General features: G+C 44.7%; 1 protein-coding gene across 1 annotated transcript in view; it reads right to left on the bottom strand.

The window, feature by feature from the left end:
* ITPRID1 (ITPR interacting domain containing 1) overlaps window positions 1-19,303 on the bottom strand; it is a 66,597-nt gene extending 47,294 nt beyond the window's left edge. Inside the window, exons 1-6 of the mRNA XM_054571263.1 lie at window positions 19,143-19,303; window positions 17,847-17,895; window positions 17,237-17,280; window positions 7,140-7,191; window positions 5,161-5,247; window positions 2,932-3,134 (exon numbers count right to left, since the gene is read on the bottom strand). Of these exons, the coding sequence (XP_054427238.1) occupies window positions 2,932-3,134; window positions 5,161-5,247; window positions 7,140-7,191; window positions 17,237-17,280; window positions 17,847-17,895; window positions 19,143-19,284 (577 nt within the window). The 5' untranslated portion in view covers window positions 19,285-19,303. The remainder of the gene's footprint in view (window positions 1-2,931; window positions 3,135-5,160; window positions 5,248-7,139; window positions 7,192-17,236; window positions 17,281-17,846; window positions 17,896-19,142) is intronic.
* Window positions 19,304-23,889: the final 4,586 nt, after the last annotated feature.

The raw sequence follows: 23,889 nt of genomic DNA, 5'->3' as shown, positions 1-23,889 counted from the left end.
TAGGCAGTATGCAAGTGTTGATCTAGTGTGCAGGAGAGATCTAGTGCAACAAGGGCTGATCGCAGGACATATTACTCCTTTGGAAAAAATGATGAGAAATAGTTTTGGTATTTTGGTATCACTAGATACTAAAAAACCTATGGAAAAGGAAACAGAACATTTTGTTTTTATGATGCAGCCTTCTCTCCACCCTGTGCTTGCATGTGGGGTTGCACAGCTCAGCAACAGTGAAGGCCACGTTGGCAGGTAGGGATGCTATTTTGCTGTTCCCACCATCACAGCTGTGCTACTGTTGTGAAGAATTTTACCTCCCCTCCGTAAAACCGGGGGCATGTGGAGCACAGTTATCTGCTGTGACGGACAACCTTCAACCTTACCTGACCACACCTTTATGCCTGTTTCCTTCACCTGCAAGAGGAAGATACTGACTGTTCATCTTTCTACTCCAAAAGCTATGAGGAGCTCTTCATAGAGGACTACAATATTCCCTCAAGGCCTAGAAGAAATTTTGGGTTCTGGATGTTTTCAGAAGCATTCTAACTACATTTCACCCCTACATTAAGCGTTAGTTGAAACTAAACCTCTTTTGTCAGCCCAAGAGTACAACTGAAGCCTAATTCCACTTTTATGATTGTCTGAACATCTATCCTATAGCAGGTTTTTATACTTAGACTAAGACAAAAACCTATTAATTTAATTGTTAAGTCAATTCAGAGAGCTCAGTAGCATGACATTGGATGAGTGGGTTTTGTTTGTTTTGCCTTTGGGCAGGTAGAATAATCAACTGATTGATTCTCATCCCAAGTGTGAACTTTTTGTATTGATTTTTGAATGAGACATACTTTTCCATTCCTTCTTTAGAAAAAACAACTAATTTTATTATTCCTTGTTTTACATTTGACCTTCTTAGCTTTCTTGAATCCAAAGTGTACAGGTAAATGTTGAATGTAATTAGGTACCCTGTTCTCCAACCAGGAAAATAGGGTAACTATTTCTACCACTTTGTTAGCAAAGTATCCAGTGGTAGAAATAAGAGTGGGCCGGCCATCATAGGATCAGAGACCAACTCCTGGTTCCTCTATGATGCATGTGTCAATTTTATCTGTAAAATGTTGACTTTACAGATCAGATATTGGTGTTATTATTCTCCCCAAATAAATAATCGATTAAAGAGCGGGCAGAACTTCTCCTTGTGACTTGGACAGGAAGACAGCAATGAATGATATTAATTTCTTCTAAAAGGTAAGCACATGCGCACGCGCGCACACACACACACACACACAACCAAAACATTACATTGCAACATCTTCAGGCTTACACACTCTTTTGAAAATCTCATTGCTGAGATTTTTAAGACCCAGTTCTCATACATGAAAACAGGGGAAACAGAAACTAAAATGAAAAATCTAATAGACTTATTTGAGAAAAACACTTTATCTCACATTCCTTTCAGTGAATTTATTTATTTAAAAGAACTTATTTCAGAAACAGAATTTTGGCACTTTCTTCAGTCCAGATTTCTGCAAAACCCATCCCATGGAGGAGACTTTCTTCATCGTTCCTCCAAGAGGGGTTCCGGCTTTACATGGTTTGGGAACCGCTGCCCCGTACGCCCTGTGAGCCTGAGAGTGCACTACAGCATGTTAAACAAATCCCACAGTAAATAAACCCATTTAACTACAGGGCATCTCTCCCCAAAATTATTGAAACACAGGACACATACCCCTGGAACATCCTAAGGAATATTCTAGAAAAGAGTATTCCATTGACCACCATTGGAGAAATACAGCAGGCCTGACAATGATCACAGAAATCTGGAATACTAATAGCCATCACTTATAGCTCATGGTGGACTAAGAGGTGTTCTAAGCCTCCTAGATGCGGAAATCAAGGTTTCACCTAGTGACTCATGATAAGCCTTGTCAGATCTTGGTCTTTTGCCTTCTGGGTAAGTGGCATATATTACTGCTGTTAAGCAGGATTGCCAATCTTCTTCCTTCTGAGCATATGGTAGGATTGCTCCTTCTCACCGATTCAGTTAAGTATGGCTATGTGACTTATTTTGGACAACAAAATCTGAGCAGACCCGATATGTGTATATTCTGAGCAGAAGGATGTGAGAATCAAGTATAGTTCTCCATTTCTGCCTTTTCTCTGTCATTGCAACCGGTGATGTTCCAGGTGGTAGGGCCAAGTCCATGAATAAGGACAACATGGAACAGACCTCCCTTCCCCCAACACATGCACCGGCCTGCAGTGGACATGTAGAGTGGTCAAGGTATGAACTGTTCCAAGCCACAAGAGAGGGGCTGATCACCACTGCACATACCTCCCAGACCGTCGCACCCCATACTGTGGCTCATTTCACCGCTCACGGTGTAACTACAGAGCTAGCTTAAACTGGTCTTATTCTGTCTCCAATGAGATACCGGGTTGTTTTTCAGGGACAACAGAACAAAACGGAATTTGGCCAAAGCACATGCAGAAGAGAAAATTGTGACTTTCAACAACACCTGGAACCAAAGTCTCTCCACCCCATGGAACCAAAGGACTGGGGTATAACTGGAACCTGAACGCCAGAATCCTCTCAGAAGTGAAGGGTCCTTTGTCCAGGAAGGCTGGGTGCTGAAGCCCCTCACCATAGCTTACTGTAAATGGCCAAGTCCCAAAGCCCCCCCGCATTGAAACTTGCCCCTACCAGTGCTTTGGCATACCAGCATGTTCTCCTCAACCCCTTAAATCTTTCTTCGAACCCTGGATCCAAAGACAGATTTGAGCTCTGCCTCTAGTCCACTTGCTGGTTGATGTCTCAAGAAAGCTATGTCTTTTTTTAAAGCCAGTGCCATAGTATTGTCTTCTCTCGGGCAGCAAGCCCCAGCTCGGTAACAATGGCCATTGCTAAAATTCGGGAGCCAAGAGGTCCTCGCTTACCATACAAGTCAGGGTTCTCAATGTCCATTCGCTGCTTTTGAGCTTCAAGGAAAACATGGATGTTGATTCCTCTGGCCGCTGAGCTACAGCCCAGGAATCTGGCTGGAATCTGTGTGCAGATGTCTGGCTCATCAGCACCAAACCCCAGATCCAAGAGAATCTCCACTGGATCATTTTCCCAGAATTCCAGCCATTCTGGAATGCTACAATAAAAAATAGGAATATCTTTATCCAGTAACACTTCACTTACCAACAGCCATGTTTTCCTAGTCACCTCAACACCCCAATCTTCCAGAAATTGAGTGAAAGAGAAATCTGAGTAGACAGATGGTGCATTTTCTAGGGCTCAGATACACTTCCTTGAAGGACAGCCCATCATCCCTACTCAGGGACTGCTTGCCATACTTTACATGCAATACCCATGACTTCGGTTATGTGGCTTACCATTGCACAATAGGCTAATGTTCAGTTAGACACGGCAGGGAGATTGTGGCGCAGAAGCTAGGGGCACTGCACTGAAAACCACAGTGAAATGGTAGTTGATGGCAACACAAAAAGGGAAAAAACAACGAAAGTGTAGACTCAAAGAAGACTCTTTCTAAAGAGCACCAGGCTGGGGCGTCCTCAGCTGCACAAACTTGTTGAGGACAGGCAGACAGATTACAAGGAGGGATGTTTAAAAACAATTAAGTCTAAGTCCGTAGGTTGGGTTAAAATATGTTCTGTGTATTTTTGGACTTGAACAAGAAACAGAAGTGCTTTCATCAAATTGTTTTTATTCAGCTTTGGCACTTAAAATGATAACCTTCAGTTATCAGGAAATTATGGATACAAACTCACTTCCTAATTACTGCCTCTCAGTGGCTGTGCTGTTGAACATGTAAAGCTCATGGGCTCTATGGGAATCAGAACTTTTCATGAGGTTTTTCTAGGTTTGCTGCCTTCTTTTGTTGAAGTTTGCTGGTCTTTACTTGACATGCAACACTAAGGGGCTTATTTGAGATACCCTGGTAGTTTGGATAATTTTACTTTCATGACTCCATTGCTTAAATTAGATTAATTACAATTTATTCATTTAGCCATTCACACATTCAACAATACCACCTATAGTTTCACTAGGCAGGCCCACTTACCAGACACCACCCAACATCCCTTCAACACTTTCTAACGAGCCACAGGCATCTGGTGCTTTGCCTCCTGATTAGATCAAGGAAGAACAGATCAGCCATGAACCTTACTGTGGGCTTTCAAAGCTCGGCTTGGATGTCTTATCATTGAAAAGAACCTGAGAGCTGGGCGTGGCAATCGCTTGACTCCCTAACAAAAAGTAGGTTCAAGAGGAAAAAAGTTCTTGCAAGAAATCTATTGAATAAATTGTGTATCAAAGATTTAATATGTCGTCTTTTTAATCTCCTTCTACAAATTTTTACTTTACTCACTTAGACAAATATTTATCGAACGTCTATCAGGATCTAGGCTGTCTGCTAGGCGCCCAAGGCACAAAAAGGAAAAAACACATAGTCCTGCCTTCCAAAGGCTTACAGTCTCACAACCAAGAATATAATTGTTGGTTGATTTGTCAGTAAACATATTTTTAGGGCCATTAACTATTTTTTATTTGTATTTAATTTTATAAGAAAATGTGAATATTTTTGTCCATTAATAGTTCACTTAATCAAAAGCCACTTTTTCCTAGTCACCTCCATATAAAATGTACTCACCTTAAAAAATTATATTACACATAGGGATCTCTCTCCCCTTGGCCATTATCCCCCATCAACTCTAACCCCCGTTCCTGCTAAATTTATATGTATGTATATTTTTACAGATAGTTTTCCAGGTAGTTACATACATGCTTCACAGTTTGCATGTTTGCTTTATAAATAGTAACATACTTGACAGAGCTTTTGGCATCTTGCTTTTTTCTCCTAAACATATGACTTGGAGGTCATAAATTAGTATATATATCACTATCTGTTCCTTTTGTCACTGTATAGAGTTCTATATAATGGGGGCACATGCTTATAGATGACCACTTCCTCATTGACAGATATTCAGCCATTTTAACTGACCCTTTTATACTCTTCTTGCAAGTTGGAGTTTAGAAATCCTGGTTCATTCTCTCACCCATCCATTCACAAATTTCTCAAGTGCCTTCTTACAGTTTCATGAAACCCACTGCTGCACAGGAGGATTTTCCTGGATCCACAGTGCCTGGAAAACACATACCTTTGTGGTATACTTGTCGCAGAATGGCAGGAGTTGAAACTGGTCCCTCTGGTTAGGGTGGGAGTTTCTGGAAACTGGTGCAGAGATCTGCAGTGGGGGAGGGGGAGGGCGGATACCAACAATGAGGCGTGTCCACTTAGCCAGCCCCCGGGAGGTCGTTGTGAGTACTTATTTCCCTTCCAGAGCAAACCTGCATTTCCTCGTCATTTCTAATAACCCCGCAATGGCCACAGCTCTGAAGAAGGGAGGGCACACAGTGGCAGAGCTGCTCCTCTCTTCATGAGTGATGTGCTACAGCAGGTGTGAGAATTTAAGTGTTAGGTGCCCGCTAGTGCTCATTAGGAAGGTGACAGAATGTCTCACTTTAGACAGATGGCAAATCATTGGGGAACCTTGCAAGAACGATCTTTGCTAGGCACGGACTTTCGGGAAGTGGGTAAAATTATGTGATGAAGGAGGTACACGGAGCAGCCACAGAAGTGACCCTCGTTCATTCTCACCATGAAGAACTGCAATCTTGGAGCGCTGTCTCCCGGCTCCTGTGAACCACACGCAGCAGAAACAAACTCCTTTACTACCTCAAAACCCAGCATCACCCTACCCAAAGGGGTCTGCACTGCAAGGTGCTTGAAAGTATTTCCAAACAGAATGGAACCTTGTTATACTACAGATGGCCTGCAGATAGCTCAGATATACCAGAGCTGCATCTAGCTTCATCAAATATAACAGCCAGTGGCACAACATTAAAATTTATCAAAGATTACGAGGTAGATAACAGTTTTCCCAAGGAGACCAAGGTATTCTGCTTGGGCAGCGGAATTTGAAGAGCTGGGCCCTGCCTCTTTGTTCAGTTGCTTCTCTGCATTAAGGCCAAGAAAGCGCATGTCTCTGAATTATAAACTCCCTGTTTTAATAGACAGTTGAGCTTGCTGGGAGCCTTGAAGACTGGTAGGAGATGACTGCCCATTTGTTGCTTCCCCCCAGTTGGTAATAGTCTATTATCATTTCTGTTTCTCTTGCGGTTTGAGGGTCACACCTTATTTTGTCATGTTCAGCAAAGCTCCCCAAAACTGTGCTCGCCTTGAATGCAGGAGAAGCCAGGTGCTGTCCTGGTTCTAATCAAGCCACAGGAACATGAGTGAGTCACTAACCTTGACTCTCAGTTGACTGTCATCCCTTACAGCTCTATGATTGTGTGACCAGCAAAAACCACTAATCCTCTAAGAGGGTAAAACTAGGGCGAAGTAGCATTTTTGGTGTGAACTGCTAGGAGCTGGGGGGTATAGTGTTGACTATTTGATTTTCAAATAATTGGAATTATCCTGAAAATGCAAGAGTGGCTGAAGCACAGGAAGCAGAGCTCCTGGCCTCGAAAGGCTCATGGTCTAGTTCAGGGGCCCTTAAACTACAGGGAGCCCAAAACTACCTGAAGGTCTTATGAAATCACCTATTTCTGAACTCTATCCCTAGATTTTTAAATTCAAAGTGTCTGGGGTGGGGATCCAATTTGTCCTACTAAGTTCTCCAGTGCCATGGATGCTGTCGTTTGGGACCTCTCTGAGACCTCGTCTGTCCTCAAATTAAGAGACTCTCACTGCTTTCCACCTCGTATTGGAAATTATACATATTATTGTCCAGCAGATAGCATGGTGGTTGATAATATTGGCAGTATGAAAATATGAACATAAAGGTCTTATGAACAGCTGAATTATAGTAGAATGCCATTTATGCACATTTTAATTAAATGTCTTCCCTCCCCCCAAAATCAACATTTATTGATTTAATTTGCTCATGCCTTTATGACATTTTAAGCTCTATTTCTCTCAAGGCCAGTGAAGATGTTCTAGGTACTGTAGCTAAACCAGTGACAAGATCCCGAGATCTATGTCATTATTAAGAAACCCCCTCACTACGACTTCATTAATGAGAGATGTGGCCATACAGTCCCGGAGGGAAGTAGCGCCGACGCTGCCACCTACCTCATGTAGTCTTGCACAGTCATGTGGGCCTTTCCTTGTTCAGGCAGAAAAGCTGGAACAAAAGCAGGGGAGGGGAGAGGAACTTAATTGCCTTTTATCTCATGGAAGATTTTCTCATCCTCAAATGAACCAACATGCGATCGATGGCCGCGACTGAGACTGGGCAGCCATGAGATACACGGCCTCTCTGTAGTGAACAAGACAGAATGTAATTAATAGCTAAATTGTGTGACAAGCACTTGAAGAAATGTGGTACTTGCTCCACGAGAGGGAAGCCAGTGGTGAGTGAAGCCGTCAGCGATGGCTTCGTGGAGAAAGCATGACTTGTCTTGGGTTTCTTAGGGATGAGGAGAATCGGATTGTAAGAGAGGTGTTGCCATGAAAGAAGGCTGTCGATAGCAGGGGCAAAGCTCCATGACAAGGCTGTCAGATCAGATGGCATTTTGGAATTCTCTCTTGTGGTACACAATTGGATGAGAAGCAAGGGTGGGGAGAGGCAAAAAACACATGAAGGACTCAGCATCTATTGAGCATCTTTCTTTCATTTGAATCATGTAATCCTTACGACGGCCTTATAATTTAGGACCTATGCTTATTTTTTAGATAAGAAAAACGAGACACACATTTTGAGTACTGAGCCCAAATCACAGAGACAAAAGAAGTGCATCCAGAAATTTATCATTACCTTTGTTTTCCATTATAGCAACAATATTACTATTTATTGAATATGAAGTTTGTGCGAGGCAAAGTGCTAAGTATGTAACATGTACAAACTCTTTCATTCTCACAACAAATGCATGAAATAGGTATTATTAATCCCCACTTATTACAGGCAAACTGAGGCTCAAAGGGATTAAGTAAGTTTCAGTGCCCTATAGGATACCACAGCTTAATTTTGTTAGTTACTATTATTTTTTTAATACCATAGTGCCAACAGAATGTCTCGTAGCTTATTTGAAAGTTAGAAAGAGGAGTTTATATGTATGTGTCAGGACACAAAAAAAACCATAAAAGGTTTTTGGGCAAACAAATAAATGTGAGAAAGATAACGCCGAATATCCATTTGCCTGGTGAGCGGGGCTGAAGACAAAGCAGGACAGCGAAATCTTGGGGGGCAGTGAGGCCCCCTCGGGGGCCGCGGTGGCACTCACACCCTGTCGCCACGTCGCCCTGTGCAGACCTGTGCGGCAGGAGACACCCAGGGTGGGGCAAGCTCCTCAGGACGTGCTCCCGTCTCCTCGTGTCCTCTCGACTGCCACTCTCCTGGGTGCCAGTGGGCAACACGGATAAAACTGGGAGCTGTTGTCGCCCTGCACCGCTATGAAAATGTGACTTTTTCACCCCAAGAAAGATAACACAGGTTGAGAGAAATCTTGGGAAAGCAACCTGAAAGGCTGAAACCGTGAAAGGAAGCTGGAAAGAATAAAAGGCCCTTTGGTGGGAGCCAGAGCCCTTGTCGGGGTGGGGGTCTACAAAGGGGTCTCAAGACACCCATGAGCGTGTCTCTGAAAGCTAGATTTTTGGGGTGGAGATAAGAATGCCCATAGTTTTCAGCTGTTTCCTCAAAGCTCACTGACTCTGCTGAATGGAAAAGGGACGTTGGCGCGGGGAGATTAAGACTAGAGGTGTGTGACTGTGGCGTGCGCACATAGTAGCTTCTTAATGAAGCCCTGAATGCACAACTGCAATGGAAAGACGTAGGTAGTGAACAGATGAAGTAAGTCCCTGCCCTACCCAACAAATGGAACTCTGTCAGCACAAGAATTAGATGGGGTGAAGATACACTTCTATGACAGGGGTCTAAAAATAGAGGAGGGACAGATAGGGCCCTGTGCTTCCTCTCTCAGCCCTGCTCCCATGGCGGACATCACTGATTGATGACGTCATTTTCTCACAGAGCCTAGGTAGGCTCCCTGAACCACCAGAAAGCCACTACCAACTGATTGAATGAGATAGAGCTGTTTTGCTGTCCTTTGTTCAGAACAAACTTCATGAGTGGGTTTTTGAGAAAAACAGTAATTTCAGGACACATGCCTAAACTTTAGAAATTGCTAACTTGAAGAAAATACATAATGGCTCGTAAATAACATTCTTGGGAGCCACTGCCAAGGATAGAATATTGAGGCAAATGATCATTATTATGATACAAATATGACATTTTTCAAATGTCCTAGGTGACATCTGGTGACAGATATTCATGCAAGTCAAAATATCTGAGTCAAACCTACGTACCAAGTTGGAAATGAACTTAGAACCAAAACTCCAGTCTCTTTTTGCCCATTACATCAGTGGTTTTAAAGCAGTGGGTTTTAGTAGTGAAATTCTTTTGCAAAATTTTAATAATTTACACGGATAAAAAGGGAGCTGTTTGGACAGTGCTGTCCCATTTGCTCTTCCTTCACCCCATGAGGCACCTGCAAGGTCCAGGGATTGAGAGCTACCTGTCATTTTCCGCCACGGCTCCCACGGCAGCAGGCACGGCTCTGCACGGTGGCGCTCTACCCACCGCTCTCAGCGCAGTCTCTGGCCTTCTCAAACCATAAAGCCATTGCCAATTGATTGAAGTTGTCACATGAGAGAAAGCCCATTTGCCACTTTATTAACCACGTTAGAGATGCAAGCACAGTCTAATTTTTGACAGTCATATTAATGACTCGATGCCATGATAAATTAAATATGTTGCCCAACATGGAAGGGAAAATAAATATTTATCAATTTTAAGCAAGTTTTTTTTTCCTCTCGCTTCCTGCTCCCCTTCCTACCACTACCATCTCCATCCGCTGCTTTGCATGTAACTCACAAAGGCAGGTTCCCCTTGTGCCCGGTCAGCCCGTCCGGAGAATCCTGGAGTTTCTGAGCACCTCTTCTCTCCTCAGTCATCCCACGGTTCTGCCCATCCGGCCGCGTCTGCCTCTCTAGCCACGGTCTCAGGCTCTGCTGGTTGTCTGACATCGCTCTGGGTTTCCTGGGACGTGTGAACGGATGTGCACATCCAGGCCAGGGGTCTGGCGCTGTGGTCGCAGTGAATTGCTCAAATGGTCAGAGAGGAAGCGCTCCCTTTTCGGGTACGGGTGAGAGGACTTAGCTCAGCCTCGCTGCGGTGTCCAACACCCTGGCCCTCAGAAAATCTAGTCACCCAGAAGACCCTGCAGTCCCGCCCCTAGGGCATCTTTAGGAGATTCTAGTGCCCATGCAGAGGTGGCAGCCACACTCCATGGACCACACCCCATGTGGAGAAGTGATCTGGTTGCCAGGAAGCCAAGAGGAAGCCAAGAGGAGAAGCCCCTAAAGGCAACATGTGCTCCAGGGAATGTGCAGAGTGGAGCTGGCTAGGTCACCGGAAGGGTATTTCCCGGCCCAATGGCATACATGAAAGCCGTACACAATCTCATGACCCGCTGGGGGAGGGCCTTCCCACAGCCCACCGCCCCGTAAGCTCCACCACCGCTGACCAAGGGAGGACAGGTGGGGCGCTGGAGCCCCCTCAGCTGATTCCTACCCTCACCGATGCACACATACAGCTTTTCTACCCTTTGTTGGACTCACACGCTTTCTTCTTGATCTTGTTTAAAATGACACCAACGCCTATCTCCGTCTAATACATTCAGACACATAAGTCTTCTCTGCTGCCAAGCTTAGACTTTGGAAAAAACCAAGCCAGGGAAAATCAATACGACTTTTAAAAAATTCACAAGATAAGCCTGTTTTTAAAATTGTAATAAAACTACTAAAAATTAATTTGGTTCATCATTCCATTCCCTTCTGGCATTCCTGGGCTCTCTGGGTCCTGGTACGCAGCGACTGGCCCTTCCAACACTTTGACTCGGCAGTTGAGAATCTTGCACAGAGAAGTGTGAAGTTATTATTCCTGGTCTGGTAGGGGAATGTTGTTGTTGTTTTATTTGTACAGTTTTCACTTTGCCCACTTGTAAGGGAAACTTCCTGGAGCTTGAGGATGGGGCTTATGTGGGTCAGGTCACCTGTTTTCAGCAACAAACTTGAACCAAGTGGCACAAGCTGGTGGTCCAGTTCTCACCGGCACTGGGATTCCTAGAATTCCCTTAAAGCTCAGAAAATCAAGCAACTCTGGCCCAGGCCTCTTCGGGGCAGCAGTCTGTTGAGGGCAACGTGCTCTGCCACCCTCTGCTCTCTGTCCTGCCTGCTTGGTTGGTTAGCGGTTACCTGCCTAGCCTCTGGAAGCATTTGAGTCTGCTGCTCAGATCAGAGCAAGAACAAGCAAACCGCTCCTGTTGGCCCGGATGTTCTCCAGCTTCTACAGGCACCTGCTTGCCCCTGGTGGAAGATGAGACTCTTATGGAGGTGCCTGTATTCACCACAAAACCTGCTGGCTAGGGCCTCCTTCATTCCTCACTCGCTTCTCTAGTTGCTTGGTTGTGATATGTTCTGCAATTGTTTCCCCTTCCAAGATAACTTTATTAGTTTTATAAAACTAGGTTTCACTTTCTAAAAGCATTGGGGAACGAAAAAAGGGAAAGAAAATGAAGGTTGTACTATTCCCAGGTTTCGTGAGGGTTGATTTGGAGGGGAATGGGAGCAAGAAAAACATGTGCCCTGCCCTATGAATGCATCTCCTTGCCTGGGTGAAAATGCCAGCTCTGATTCCCTTTTAGAGACTTGAGTCTGCAGCCACCCCGCCGACTGTTCGGTGGACGCCTGCCATCTGAAGCAGCAGACACCGCACTTAACCCTGCAAAACGTATTACTGGGGAAGATGGCGTGAGATATGCAGAAGGCACTAATTAGCACCTTTATTGGCTTAGAAAGCATTTTTTATTTTGGTTTTCCTAAGCATTTCTGACTGATTCATGGAAGACATTTGGTTCTTTGGAATATCGTCCAATAGACTAATCAAATTACATTTTCACAGGGCTCTAAAATAATAGCATTCTGCAGTTTTCTGTATGCTTAACTCCTGCATGACCAAGGAGCTTAAAAGGGGCCGCCAGTGAGATTTGTCTCATTTGACGAATTATTAATCTATATTCTCAGAGAGAGAAAGAGGCTCTTCATTCTCCCTGATGCTCATGCTCGAAACTTTAAAACCAATTGCAATGCTTGGCTCTTCTTTATCTACATATCTGCTTGGCGTTGTGCGAATAGAATCCATCATGGATGTGACTGCTGGTGACTCACCCTTTCTGTCCCACTGCTGATACCCACCCCACGTGTGAGGTCACAGTAGCTTCATCCCAAGGCATGTGCCTTCCTCCACTGCCAGGAAAACATTGCAATCTGTCGTTTGCCTTTGTAGGAACCATTCAGAGCTCCCCATAGTGGAGCAGGCAAAGGTGTAACAGACCTGCTTCAGTGCCCTGGTGCCGCACCAACAGCTTCTGTCGCTTATGACTCTGACCCTTTGTTCAGGTGAACAAAGGTAGGGGTTTCAAAATCCTACTCAACAGAGACCCCGGTTACAACAGCCTATCCTTTGACTGGAACCCAAGGTGACACTGCTTTGCCACCCTTCTCCTAAGACATGAAGTGAGATTCTTCCTTTCTGGATTTTAAGGCATTTGGAACCTGGCAACACCCCATTTCACTGAAACGTTTCTACCTGTGCTCCCTAGCCCGAAACTATCGCTCTCATCTGACCACTCTCTGTAGGCATTCCTGCCCTTGTCTGATTTTCTTTGTAGTTGAGGGTTTTGTCCAAGCTCCCCTTGCTTCTACCAAGTGACACTGTCTTGCTTTACCTCTTTGTTTTCTTCAAAACCGTATCTCTCTTTGATATGTCTCACCCCTTCTTTGAAGATTTCCCAATCTAACGACACCATCTTTATCAGGGGCCAGCTTTATCAAAATCCTTTTGTTGATTAAATTTGGAGAAATCAGATGTGTTAGAAGGGACTCCTGACTCAGTAGCATTTACAATTTTGTCAAAGAGGCCGATCATCTCCCTAATAATTTGAGGCAATACAGACCAAGGGCCATATGAACAGAACCCATAGTAGATGTGGCCGATGATCAGAAAAGTGATTAAATCTTAGTGCAGATGTCAGAAAGGGCCTTATTGAGAATACGGAACTTAAGCCAGGACTCAAAGGGAGGGCAAGAGGTTAACAGAACAGGAAAGATGTTAAGGCAGAAGGAACTGGATGAAGAGAGAGAAAGAACTAGGGATGTAAATGGGTGGGGGGTAAAACTAGAGTGGCTTTGAGAAAATTGGTACAGGCTACGTTCAGACTGTCAAGGTCCTGGAGAGTCAGAGTGACATATCTTAAGAGCAGGAGCCATAGATTCTACACCTTGGTACCCACCACCTAGCCCAGGTCTTTGCTCTGAAAGCTTTCTTTTGATAAGCATGAAAGGAACATCTATTGTTTCATTGGATTTACTTTGACCTTCTCTTATAATAGAGACCACAAAATTTAGAATTTGATTTTGTAAGTTCTTATTGTTTAATCAATTCGTTCTGGAAAGAGATGCGTTTACTCATCACGGACCTCCTTGGGGATTGGAGAAGAAATGCCTACATATTAAAAAAGGACAAGTGAATTAGCCACGCGTGAAATAATCTATGACACCAAGCGGATCTTGGACAAACACTGTCTCTCTGCTGTGGGAATCAGTTCTAGTGTCTCCACTCGCAGTCATGCGCAGACATGTTGTTAAATGAGCACACACTGTGTAAACCTGATGTCACGTGTGCACCTGGAGTGCACGCCCATCCGTGCAGCGCCATGACAATGCACCCTGAGTCAGGGCTGATGTTCAGTTTGTTTTCCAGCGGTGGCAATGGAAAACAACTGGCTCCTCTCCCCCGGCTTTCTAAGACACAGCTTCAGTCTGGCCGCTGGGGTTCAGGAGTCAGCGGCCTGAGGAGAGGGGCCTTGCCATCCAGGGACATGGCCCATTTAGCACCGCCGTTGACTCCCAAGGCCCTCTGACTGTCCCGTGTGTTTGTGGTCATAGGAAGGTCTGTGGATCTTTACTGAGCCCATGCGTGTTTGCTTGTGCAGCTGGTAACCTCTAAGAGGCATTAACCTGCACTCAGTGCGCGGCTTCTCAGAGAGGAAAAGGAGTAAGAAATTGAAGGATGCCCACATGGCTCTTCCCTAAAAGCCACCCTGCGCTCTGAGAAGATGACATCCTGGAGATGCTTAAACACGAGACTGCCAGACCGCTCAGCTCAGACGCCCTCCTATTACTCATATGCAGGGCTGACTGGGGAGAGACCATCCTCTGTGAAGTGCTTTAGTGAGCCTTGAGACACCAGCGTCACTGTCAGCTGAAGAAGGAGCAAGGGAAGGTATTTGTCATACAGAAGCCTGACTCCTTTCTATCCATAAATAAGCTTGGGTAGGAGATGCTGCAGGGGAAGAGCCCTCAAAGCCCCCAGAGGAGAGCCCAGAGGGGAGGCCCAGCTGTACCGGCTGCTCCAGGGCAGCCAGTGGGGAGGCACCACACCCACCTCAGGATTTCTCGGGCCACCTGACCCCTCCCCTCAGCTGACACACCTCCTGAGGTCGCTCCAGCCCCTGAAAAGAAAATTCCCTTTGTCTCCATTCTCCCTTCCAGCTATCATTTTAATTAACTGCTCCCTTTTACCAACTGCCTCTCCATCTTTGGTAAGTACTTCTTTCCATATTAAGACCAATAACCGCAAACAGCCGGGCAGCTGCCTGTGACATGTGCAATCTGAGTCTCGCTAAAGGACCTCACAAGGGATGGTCTCCCTCAGACGTCTCTCTAGGGGTGATGCTGGGTCACCTGGAAGATGGGCAGGCACCTCGATCATTTTGCGACTTCAATGTATCAAGTTTTAGAAGTGATCAAGGAGCCTCAGGATGATTCCCACTTATAGCGGGTTGAATTGTATCACCCCCAATTTTATTTCTGTATCTGAAATTGCATTTCAGAACATGTCCTTTATTTGAAAACAGGGTCTTGGAGGATTAGTAAAGGACCCCAAATGAAAATCCATTGGCTGGTGTCCTTATAAGAAAAGGAGAGGACCCACGAGGAAAAGACAGCCATGTGAGAACAGGGGCAGAAAATGGAATGAAGCAGCTACAAGCCAAGAGCGGACAGGAGCCACGTGAATCCAGAGGGAGGCAAAGAAGGATTCTTCCCTAGAACCTGCCAGGCAAGAAGGACCTTGCTGACACCTTGATTTCAGACTTCCAGCCCTCCGAACCGCGAGAGAATAAATTTCCTTTTAAGCTGCCGAGTGTGCGGTAACTCACTATGGCCACCCTAGGACCCTACACACCACTCTGCATCGAGCTCGCGTTGTCGGGGGCTGCACAGGGTTTTCCCTCCGGTAGTGACAACTTTCCCTCCTCTTCTTCAGCTCCTTTCCATTTCACCACAGCTTTTCTCCCTGCGATTCCCCACATGACTTTCAGGTCCCCGGTTGCAGGTCCTGCCCCAGCTTCCACACTCCCCAGGGCAGCTCCGGGCTTCCCTAGACTCTGTGTGTACCCATCTCAGCACAGCTCCCACCGGCCCCCAGAGGGCTAATGGGATGCTGGCCTCACGTTCCTCCACCTGCCACTAACCAGCCATGACCGGCGACCGTGGCACCTGACCCCCCATACCCCAGATTCCTCACCTGTAAAGCACGAACAAACGCCAGCCTTGCTACCATGCAGGTCACTGAGTTTAGAATGTGATGGATGAGAAAGGGCCTTGTAGAAGAAAAGGCTCAATTAAACCCATGAGGAGCCATTCCATTTTGATTAGAGACCTCGCTGAAGACACAGGGCCTGGCAGGTGGAAACTGCATTTCCCAACATGTCTGAATCTCAGGGCCGTCCCGGTGATGCCCTTCTTCCCCTCTAGCTCTCCGCCCCGTGTCTGAGCGGCTCCGCTCACTGACTTCATTCAGAGCAGGAGAGGCCATGATTTGTATTTCATGTGGGGGAAGGGAAGCTTTTAATGCAGTTACTGACAACCCCAGGCCTGGCGCCAAGCCCCGCCCCCCTCAGACCTGGGCTCGATGAGGCATCGGGGATGTGATATGTTGGCTATATTTCTGAAGTCCTCGTGTTTCCTTGAGTCTGAACTATGACGAAGAGAGGTACTTAATTTCAACTTATAGACAAACATCTCCGGAGATTTTGGCATCATGGAACTTTTACATTAAAAAAAAGGTTTGGCAAAGAAGAAAATTTCAATGATATACTTAGTTTTTTAAGTAAAAAAAAAACCCTCAGATTTCAACCAGTTTGTAGCCAGTGGTCACTTAATTGAAAAGGCAGTGGAAAAAGTGAAATCATTAAAAACGACCAGCTAAGGAACAGTTAGACTAATCATGTTTTCTCTCACCACTAAACACCTAATTTATATCATTTTTATATACATTATTTGACATTTCACCAATTTAAAAACATATTTTTTCACATTTTAACATGCATAAAATCAGAATGTATCAGGATTGCTTTTCATTTATAATTGCCATGGCTTGTTGTTTTACTTTCTTATCTGAGTGGAACTTGTAAAGTGTGAGTGCATTTTATGATCAAGGGGTCTTAGAGTTTATGAAATATGGTATTTCATTTAATGAAGATAGAAACTGTGAGACTTGTAATTAAATTTCCTTTTCTCATTATAATGTTCTTATCAAACCTCAGTGTAACAAGTGTGATACACGTTCTGCCTCGGAAATACACACTTGCAGTCTTTGCTGTAGAATTCAGTCATTTGTTGTTTTTGAGAACAAGTGCATTGTTAGAAAGAGAGCACATAATTTTGAGACTACAGAATAGAAAGCAACTAGATTTAGAAATAAAACTACAATATACTGTGAGGGGGAAAAAAATGAAACAATTTCATTTCCGTAATTACTTCTTACAAAATGTCTTCACAGAACCCAGTGAGTTTTCTGCCGGAGTCTGAGCAAATGCTGTGGTGGGAGTTCTGGTTTGCAGCCCCGACCAGCGGCGGGAGAACCCCCGTCCTCTTGGTGTCTCGGTCCTACCTACCAAACGAAGAGACGGCACTGGATGGGGTCTGCGGTCTGTTCTGTTTTAGAACTTCTGATCATTTTCACTTTAAGATTTACTTGCACAGACACGTGATACGTCTCCTACCCGGGTTGCAGAGCACGGCTGCTCCTGGCTCTCTCGTCTTACCGGCATGCTCGCTGGCTTGCTGGAAGTTGTCCTTTACAGAGACGCTAGGAAGAAACGGAAGTATTGTGACTCAGACAGGGTGGGTAAATAAATCATGCTAAATTGCCTTTTAGTTAAATAGATTAGAGTAAATGCAGAGTTAGGCCTTATTAAAAAAGGACTTTAGGAAACCAAGGAGAAGCCAGGGACGGAAATAGTATTCTGTTTTGTATTTTTAAACAGATATATAACTTTTGCAATAATAGAGTAATCTGTCAAGCATCCAGATAAAATGAAAATCAGCCCTGGCTGGTGTGGCTCAGTCGATTGAGCACCAGCCTGTCAACCAAAAGGTCGCCGGTTCAATTCCCAGTCAGGGCCCATGCCTGGGTTGCCAGCCAGGTCCCCAGTTCAGGGCGTGTTGGAGGCAACGGAGTGATATTTCTCTGGCATGTCAATGTTTCTCTCCCTCTCTTCCTCCCTCCCTTCCCCTCTCGCTAAAAACAAACAAACAAACAAATAAATAAATAAAATGAAAACTACTGTGTGTCATACTTTGCCCCAGCAGGGTTACCATTGTTTCCATGGATCTTTGTGAGAGAAATGTTTAAGGGCACAAAGAAACACTTACAAGAATCCAGAGTCCAGCCACTGCTGAATACTTTCTTGTTTGGAATCTTCTACAAATGAGAAAGAAACAGAACAGTTAGTCAAAGCACAACCAGCTGAAATGACTCTGTTTCATTACTTGGCCATGGCCCCATACCTCTGTTTCCTACATATTTAGTTACATGTTTCTAGGAGCGTACTCATGTTTTCCGTAATCAGCCTTTCCGGAAAATGAACTATAAAACTTGCCAAAAGACTGCAACTTAAATAAAAGAAAACATAAAAGAGAAGGAAAGGAAACCACCCAAGAGCAGAAGATGTTAGAATAATTTTTAAATTACCTGGCGTGAGTGCAAAAAGGCGGGGGAACATGCTAGACTTCTGTCTTTCTCTTGTGGGATGGAAGTCACCCCCGAGCCCCTCCTGATTGAATCACGACATTTACCTAAGGCAGCTGGCCAGGGATGTTTATTTGCAAGGAGTTCTCTGCCAGGTTAGAAACCAAATTTGCATTCATTCCAGGGACAAATTGCACTAGACTCCCAGGATTGCCAAAGGCACCCTGCGTTAAAAAGGCACCGGGCCTTTTAAGGTGGATCTTTATCACCGGCACAACAAAGAGTCACCAGGCAAAAAGGAGGGGACAGAAAGGCAGTGTTCCCTGTTAAAGATCTGTTTCCACGCTGGTTGGCCACGGGCTACCCTAGATGACTTTCTTGGACTTTCTCCTACCAAACCAGGAGGAGGCTGAATTACCCACCCCTAAGGGGTCTGTGTGGTGGAACCAAAAGGCCAGTCAGACATGGAGGTCTTGATTCTGCAGCTGAGTTGCTGTGAAGGGATAGAATGAATTGGATGGTGGACAAAGAAGAAAACCATCAAACAGTTACATCATAGTGGAGGAAGAACTGTTTTCTTAGTGATCACTCTGTGAGCTATTAAGTGATTATGGATGCCTCATGGAAGGCCCAGCAAATAAAAGCCTTCCAATAAAATGTTTGAAGCCTCCTGTCTCCGACATAGACTCTGCACAGCTTTGGGCTCCTGTGGGGCTTCAAAATGGGGGTACAGAGGAATGGAAAGGAAGCTGACTTCATTCTTTAGCGGTCTGTTTCCATCACGAAGGTATGTGCATTGAGTATCTGTAGGGAAAGTCAGAAGTGCCATTTCATAGAAGCTTCTGGAATCATGCCAGGAACACTAGTATGTCCAAAGCCAAGTCCTTGTTCTAAAACCATTTGCCCCCAGCCAAAAGCTGCTACACAGCCCTCACCACCTGGAGGAAGACAACCGCAGGCGGCCCCGCGCCTGTGCTCACCCAGCGTGGGGCCGGCAGGGCCAGGGGGAAGCTGCTCATCCAGGGGAACCCATGCCCTCTTGGTGGACCTCAGGATGTCTCTCTTCCTCCTTTCCTGGCCTCCTGGAGGGCTGTCAGATCCATGTGACATCTCCATCCTCATCAGAGGGTAATTCAGCACACTGGTTTCAAACAGACACAAATCAGACACAAAGAGTCAGCTTCCAGGTGTGGCTCAGGGAGAGGGCAAAAGGTAGGGTTCCCATAGTCCAGGGAGTGGATCCAGGTTCAGGCTTTGGTTGCCTGGCTCACCCACCCAAGCCGAGCTCCCTGTTTCAATGGAGAGAAAGGTCCCCTCTCCAAGGAGAGGCAGCTGGAGGCCAGGGACTAATGTGGCCTTACCTGTCATCAGGCCACATCCACACCCTGGTGGATTCAAGCTGGAGGTGGGGAATGTAGTTAGAGAGCAAAATGTTGGACCAGTGGGCACACCCAGCCAAGGAGAAAGCTTAAAAACACTAGGAACATAATAGGTAGCCTTCAGTTTTTCCAAGTCACATCTCTAAAAATATTTTAGACACACAAAATACATATATATAAAAAAATGAGGACCTTGGCAACAGAACAGCCTGGCCAAGTATCATCTGTGCAACTTATTATGTGGCCTTGTATAAATGATACAACGTCTCTTCATTCCCTTGTTTTTTAATGGGGATAAACTGCACTGGATTTTCATAACTGTTAACTTCAGTGTAGTACTTACTATGTGCTAGATTCCATGCTGAATTCTATACACCCATTATTTAATCTATTTGTCAATGGGGGAAGTAATCTAATTATTACAATTTTACAGTAAATTGAAGAGCAGAGACATTAAGCTTCAAACCCAAAGCCACACAGGCACCGGGATTCAAATCCAGGCCCTGGACTGCAAGCATGTTCCCATGACTATGAGGCTGTGCCATCTACCCTACAGGGTGGCTGGGACAATTAGAATATTCATAAGTACACTCTGCATATGGCGCAAGAAATATGTGCTGCCCCTGTCATCTCATTTGACGTTTATTAACATCCTTATGAGGCTCCCACAGCAAGAGGAGACAGAAGCTTATAGCAGCCGTGGAAATTGTTTAAACTCCCCAGACTATCAGCACGTGGAGAACAACAGCCTCCCTCTTACTCACCGATGGGTCTTCAGTATATGGCTGAATCCTCAGCACATAGTAGGTGCTAAATAAGTATGTACAGAATCAAGTAGCAAAGCTAGGGTTCAAAACCACACTTTCTGACTCTTTCTTTCCACTACTTGAATTTGCATTGGTTTATTCTTCAAGCTTAGAGAAATGACCAAATAGTCACTACCCACTTTAGCAGCATGTCTTGCATCCCTAAATTTATGCATAATCCCTGATCACATGACGTGTAGACCGTCATTTCTAATCAGTGTTTCGACAAGGCAAGTCATTCAGACTTATTGTAACATCTGAATATTCTAAGCACAGGCGAGCATTCCAGGTACAACTGGCAGTAAGAGTCTCCTTATATACTTTATATATTAACATTCCATCATTCATTGGAAGTATACCCATTTATTGTTGCAGTAGTAAATTACTGCAAAAATTAATGACAATTGTGAGGACTATTAATTTTTTTTAAAATAGCAATTACTAGGAAATTTTAATTAAAAATTTGGGCAAAAGGTGGATAGCTAGTATCTGTATTAACAGTGAGGTCATAAACTTCAGAAAGTTAACTAGAAGTTAACTAGTAGTGGGAGGAGAAAATATTTATAAAAAGCTCAATGGGTTATGCTAAGTGAACTAAGCCAGGGAGCGAAAGACAAATACCATATTATCTCACCTATAAGTGGAACCTAACCAACAATACAAAGATGCAAGGAAGACAAGACCAGCAACACTGAAAGGAAAAGAAATCAACAGAGACGAGAGGGAAGGAGGCGGCGGGGCGGGGGGGGGGGGCGTGGGGAAAAGGAAGGGAAGGGGAAAGTCAAGGAACATATAGCAAGGACTCATGGACAAAACCAAAGGGGAAGAGCTGAGGGAGGGAGGGAGGGAGGGAGCGGGCAAGGGAAAGTGGTGGGGGGTAGGCAGAGACAAATGCATTTGAAAAAATAAAAAAAAGCTCAATGGTGATATAAGGCAAAAATAATGCAAGTTATATTTCTAACACAGAATTGTTGGCAGACTAGAATTCATAATATACAAAAACAACCTATAGAAACTGCATTTAATTTTTAGTTATTTAACTTTACATAAGGTTTGGGTCTTTTGAGTAAAAAGAAAAAAAGTTCTCTTTGGCAACATCTTGAATCTTGTGCATGTGAATTATAATCAGAGCATCAGCTGACAGTGCAAAATTTCACCAGGAGAAGCAACTCCGAAATCATGCTAAACAGCATTCACGAACTATCAGACTCAGTAAAGGATCAGGGTTTGAATAAAGGAATAATGTGCAACGGAAAAATAAAATCTCCAGCATGATCTTGCTCCTTTACTGACCTCGGCTGAAAGCCGGTTCCCATGTGGCAGGAGAGGTTTTGCTCCTTAGTGGGAGCAGGAGCTGTCTAGCAGCAGACGGTCCTCCAGTTGCTGCTTCTGGACTCTAATGTCGAGTTTTAACCTTGCTACCCCTTTTTCAAATAGAACACTAGACATTTTCCAAGCTTTAGATGAAAGTGCTGCCAGCTCACGTGTACTTGGCTTTAGAGCAGGAGAAAGCCTGCGGGGAGAAGAGGGGGCCCTTGCTAAAGGCCAGGGTCAGGGGCCGGTTAGTAAAAACTCTTTTGTTCCCTGTTTCAGTGGATGCCTCCCCAGTTGGCAACGCGTCTGTTTCTGGAAATGGATTCTCTGATGCTTACACGACCTTCCTCTGGCTACCACTGGCTTGATCCCCAGAGTAGCCTTTTGGAAAGGGACACAGATCACGTGGCAGCCCTGAACTGTCCAGTGGACTGACAGGGTGGAAGTTATGGCATGTGGCCTCTGATGACCCCTCTAGTTAACCCCTCTGTCCCCAGGACATTTGGAACCAAATTCTTGCCAACGCTGACTGAGCCGAAGTGCATCCTCTTCCTGGACCACCTCGTCCCCCGCGCAGTCCCTTCTCTCTCCTCAGATTGTTTCTATCCTAATTACTATGTCATTAATCCTTATGTGTATAATGAACTTCCATTAATGTGGGAAATTTCTTATCATAGAATATTAAAAAAAGAAGATGCAAAACTATATATACACTGAGAACTCAATTTTGTAAAAAACAAAACAAAACAAAAAGCAATGTATTGAAAAGACAAAAAAGAAATGTATTAAAATGTTATCAACACCCCGGGTGGGTGGCTCAGTTGGTTGAGGCATCATCCCATATACCAAAAGGTTGCAAGTTCGATGCCCATTTGGGGTGTGCACGGGAGGCAACCAATTGATGTTTCTCTCTCATATTGATGTTTCTCTCTCTCTCCCCCTCTTCCTTGCTCTAAAATTAATAAACATATCCTTAGGCAAGGATTAAAAAATGTTATCAAGGTTTAAAATTTTAAAAATAATCAAAATGAGAAAAAAATGGCTTTGTTACATTAAACTACATCACATATTCTTTCACTTGAGGAAAATGAACCATTCATGCTCCTTCTCACAGGGAAGCCTTCAGCCCACAGTAACATCATGGCACCGGACACTTTGTCACTGAAAGCAGCGGCAATGATTGCAGTCTGGTCCTCTGGGGTTGACTTTTTGTGCCCCTCTGCAAACAGGCTGTTCATACTGGAGAACAGGGGCTGTGCTTTACCCATCTCTGTGTTCCCCCGAGATCCTGGAGCAGGCCTTCGCCCAGGGTGAATGGACTGCGACTATTAGTTGACTGCTTGGGTATTTGGGAAAGGAACTTCTGGTTGTCTGAGCCAGTATTATGGCTTTTCTGTAGTTAAAGGAGCAAGTGCTTTCAGGTCAGATAACTCCAGATTTTAATCTTGGCTCTGCTGCTTCCCTGATACCTCCTTGGGGAAATTTCCTAACATCTCTGATCATCTCTTTCTTCATCTCTGTAATGAGTACAGAATAAGCATTCCATTGGGTTTGGGGAGATAGTAATGAAAATGTACACAACAGAATCAACAGTCACATTGGTAAGTTTTTTATCTTCCTCTTTCCTTCTCTTCTCCACGTGGCCTCCTGCCATTGTAATGTCAAGAACTGTCAAGTGAAGGAGAAGAGTCACCGATTTATGTGGTGTCTCTCACAGGAGATGGATTTGACACTCTTAGTCTGCGGTTAATATGCACATCTTGGGGTCATTGAGAAGCTGATCTATGCGGACAGTGCGAGAATAAAATGTTTCTGTGACCATGAAAAGACAGATTTCTCTGAGACTATTAGAGGCTCATATCAAAGTCTGGAAATTCCTTCGACTATGGACTAAATTGCAAGGTTATAATTATAGGCTGAAGCTCTCGCCTTGGCCACCACTGCTAAAGGAGCCCTGTGGTCAAGAAGAAAATATAATAAATTAACAGCCCTGAGGCATTGAGTCCACAAGGGATCTCACCATCTTTTTAAAAAATATTTATTTACTTATTTATTTTAGAGAGAGGGAAAGGGAGGGAGAGAGGGAGAGAAACAACAATGGGAGAGAGACACATTGATCGGTTGCCTCTCACATGCACCCAGTGGGATACTGAGCCCACAGCCTAAGCCTTGCCCTGACTGGGGATTGAATCAGGGACCTTTCACTTTGCAGAATGATGCTCAACCAA

Source organism: Pteronotus mesoamericanus, unplaced genomic scaffold (assembly GCF_021234165.1).
Source record: "Pteronotus mesoamericanus isolate MK-2021 breed Mesoamerican mustached bat unplaced genomic scaffold, CSHL_Meso_final contig_220, whole genome shotgun sequence".
Classification (NCBI taxonomy): Eukaryota; Metazoa; Chordata; class Mammalia; order Chiroptera; family Mormoopidae; genus Pteronotus; species Pteronotus mesoamericanus.
The sequence above is the reverse complement of the archived record's forward strand: the minus strand, read 5'-3'. Positions and strand labels throughout refer to the sequence as shown.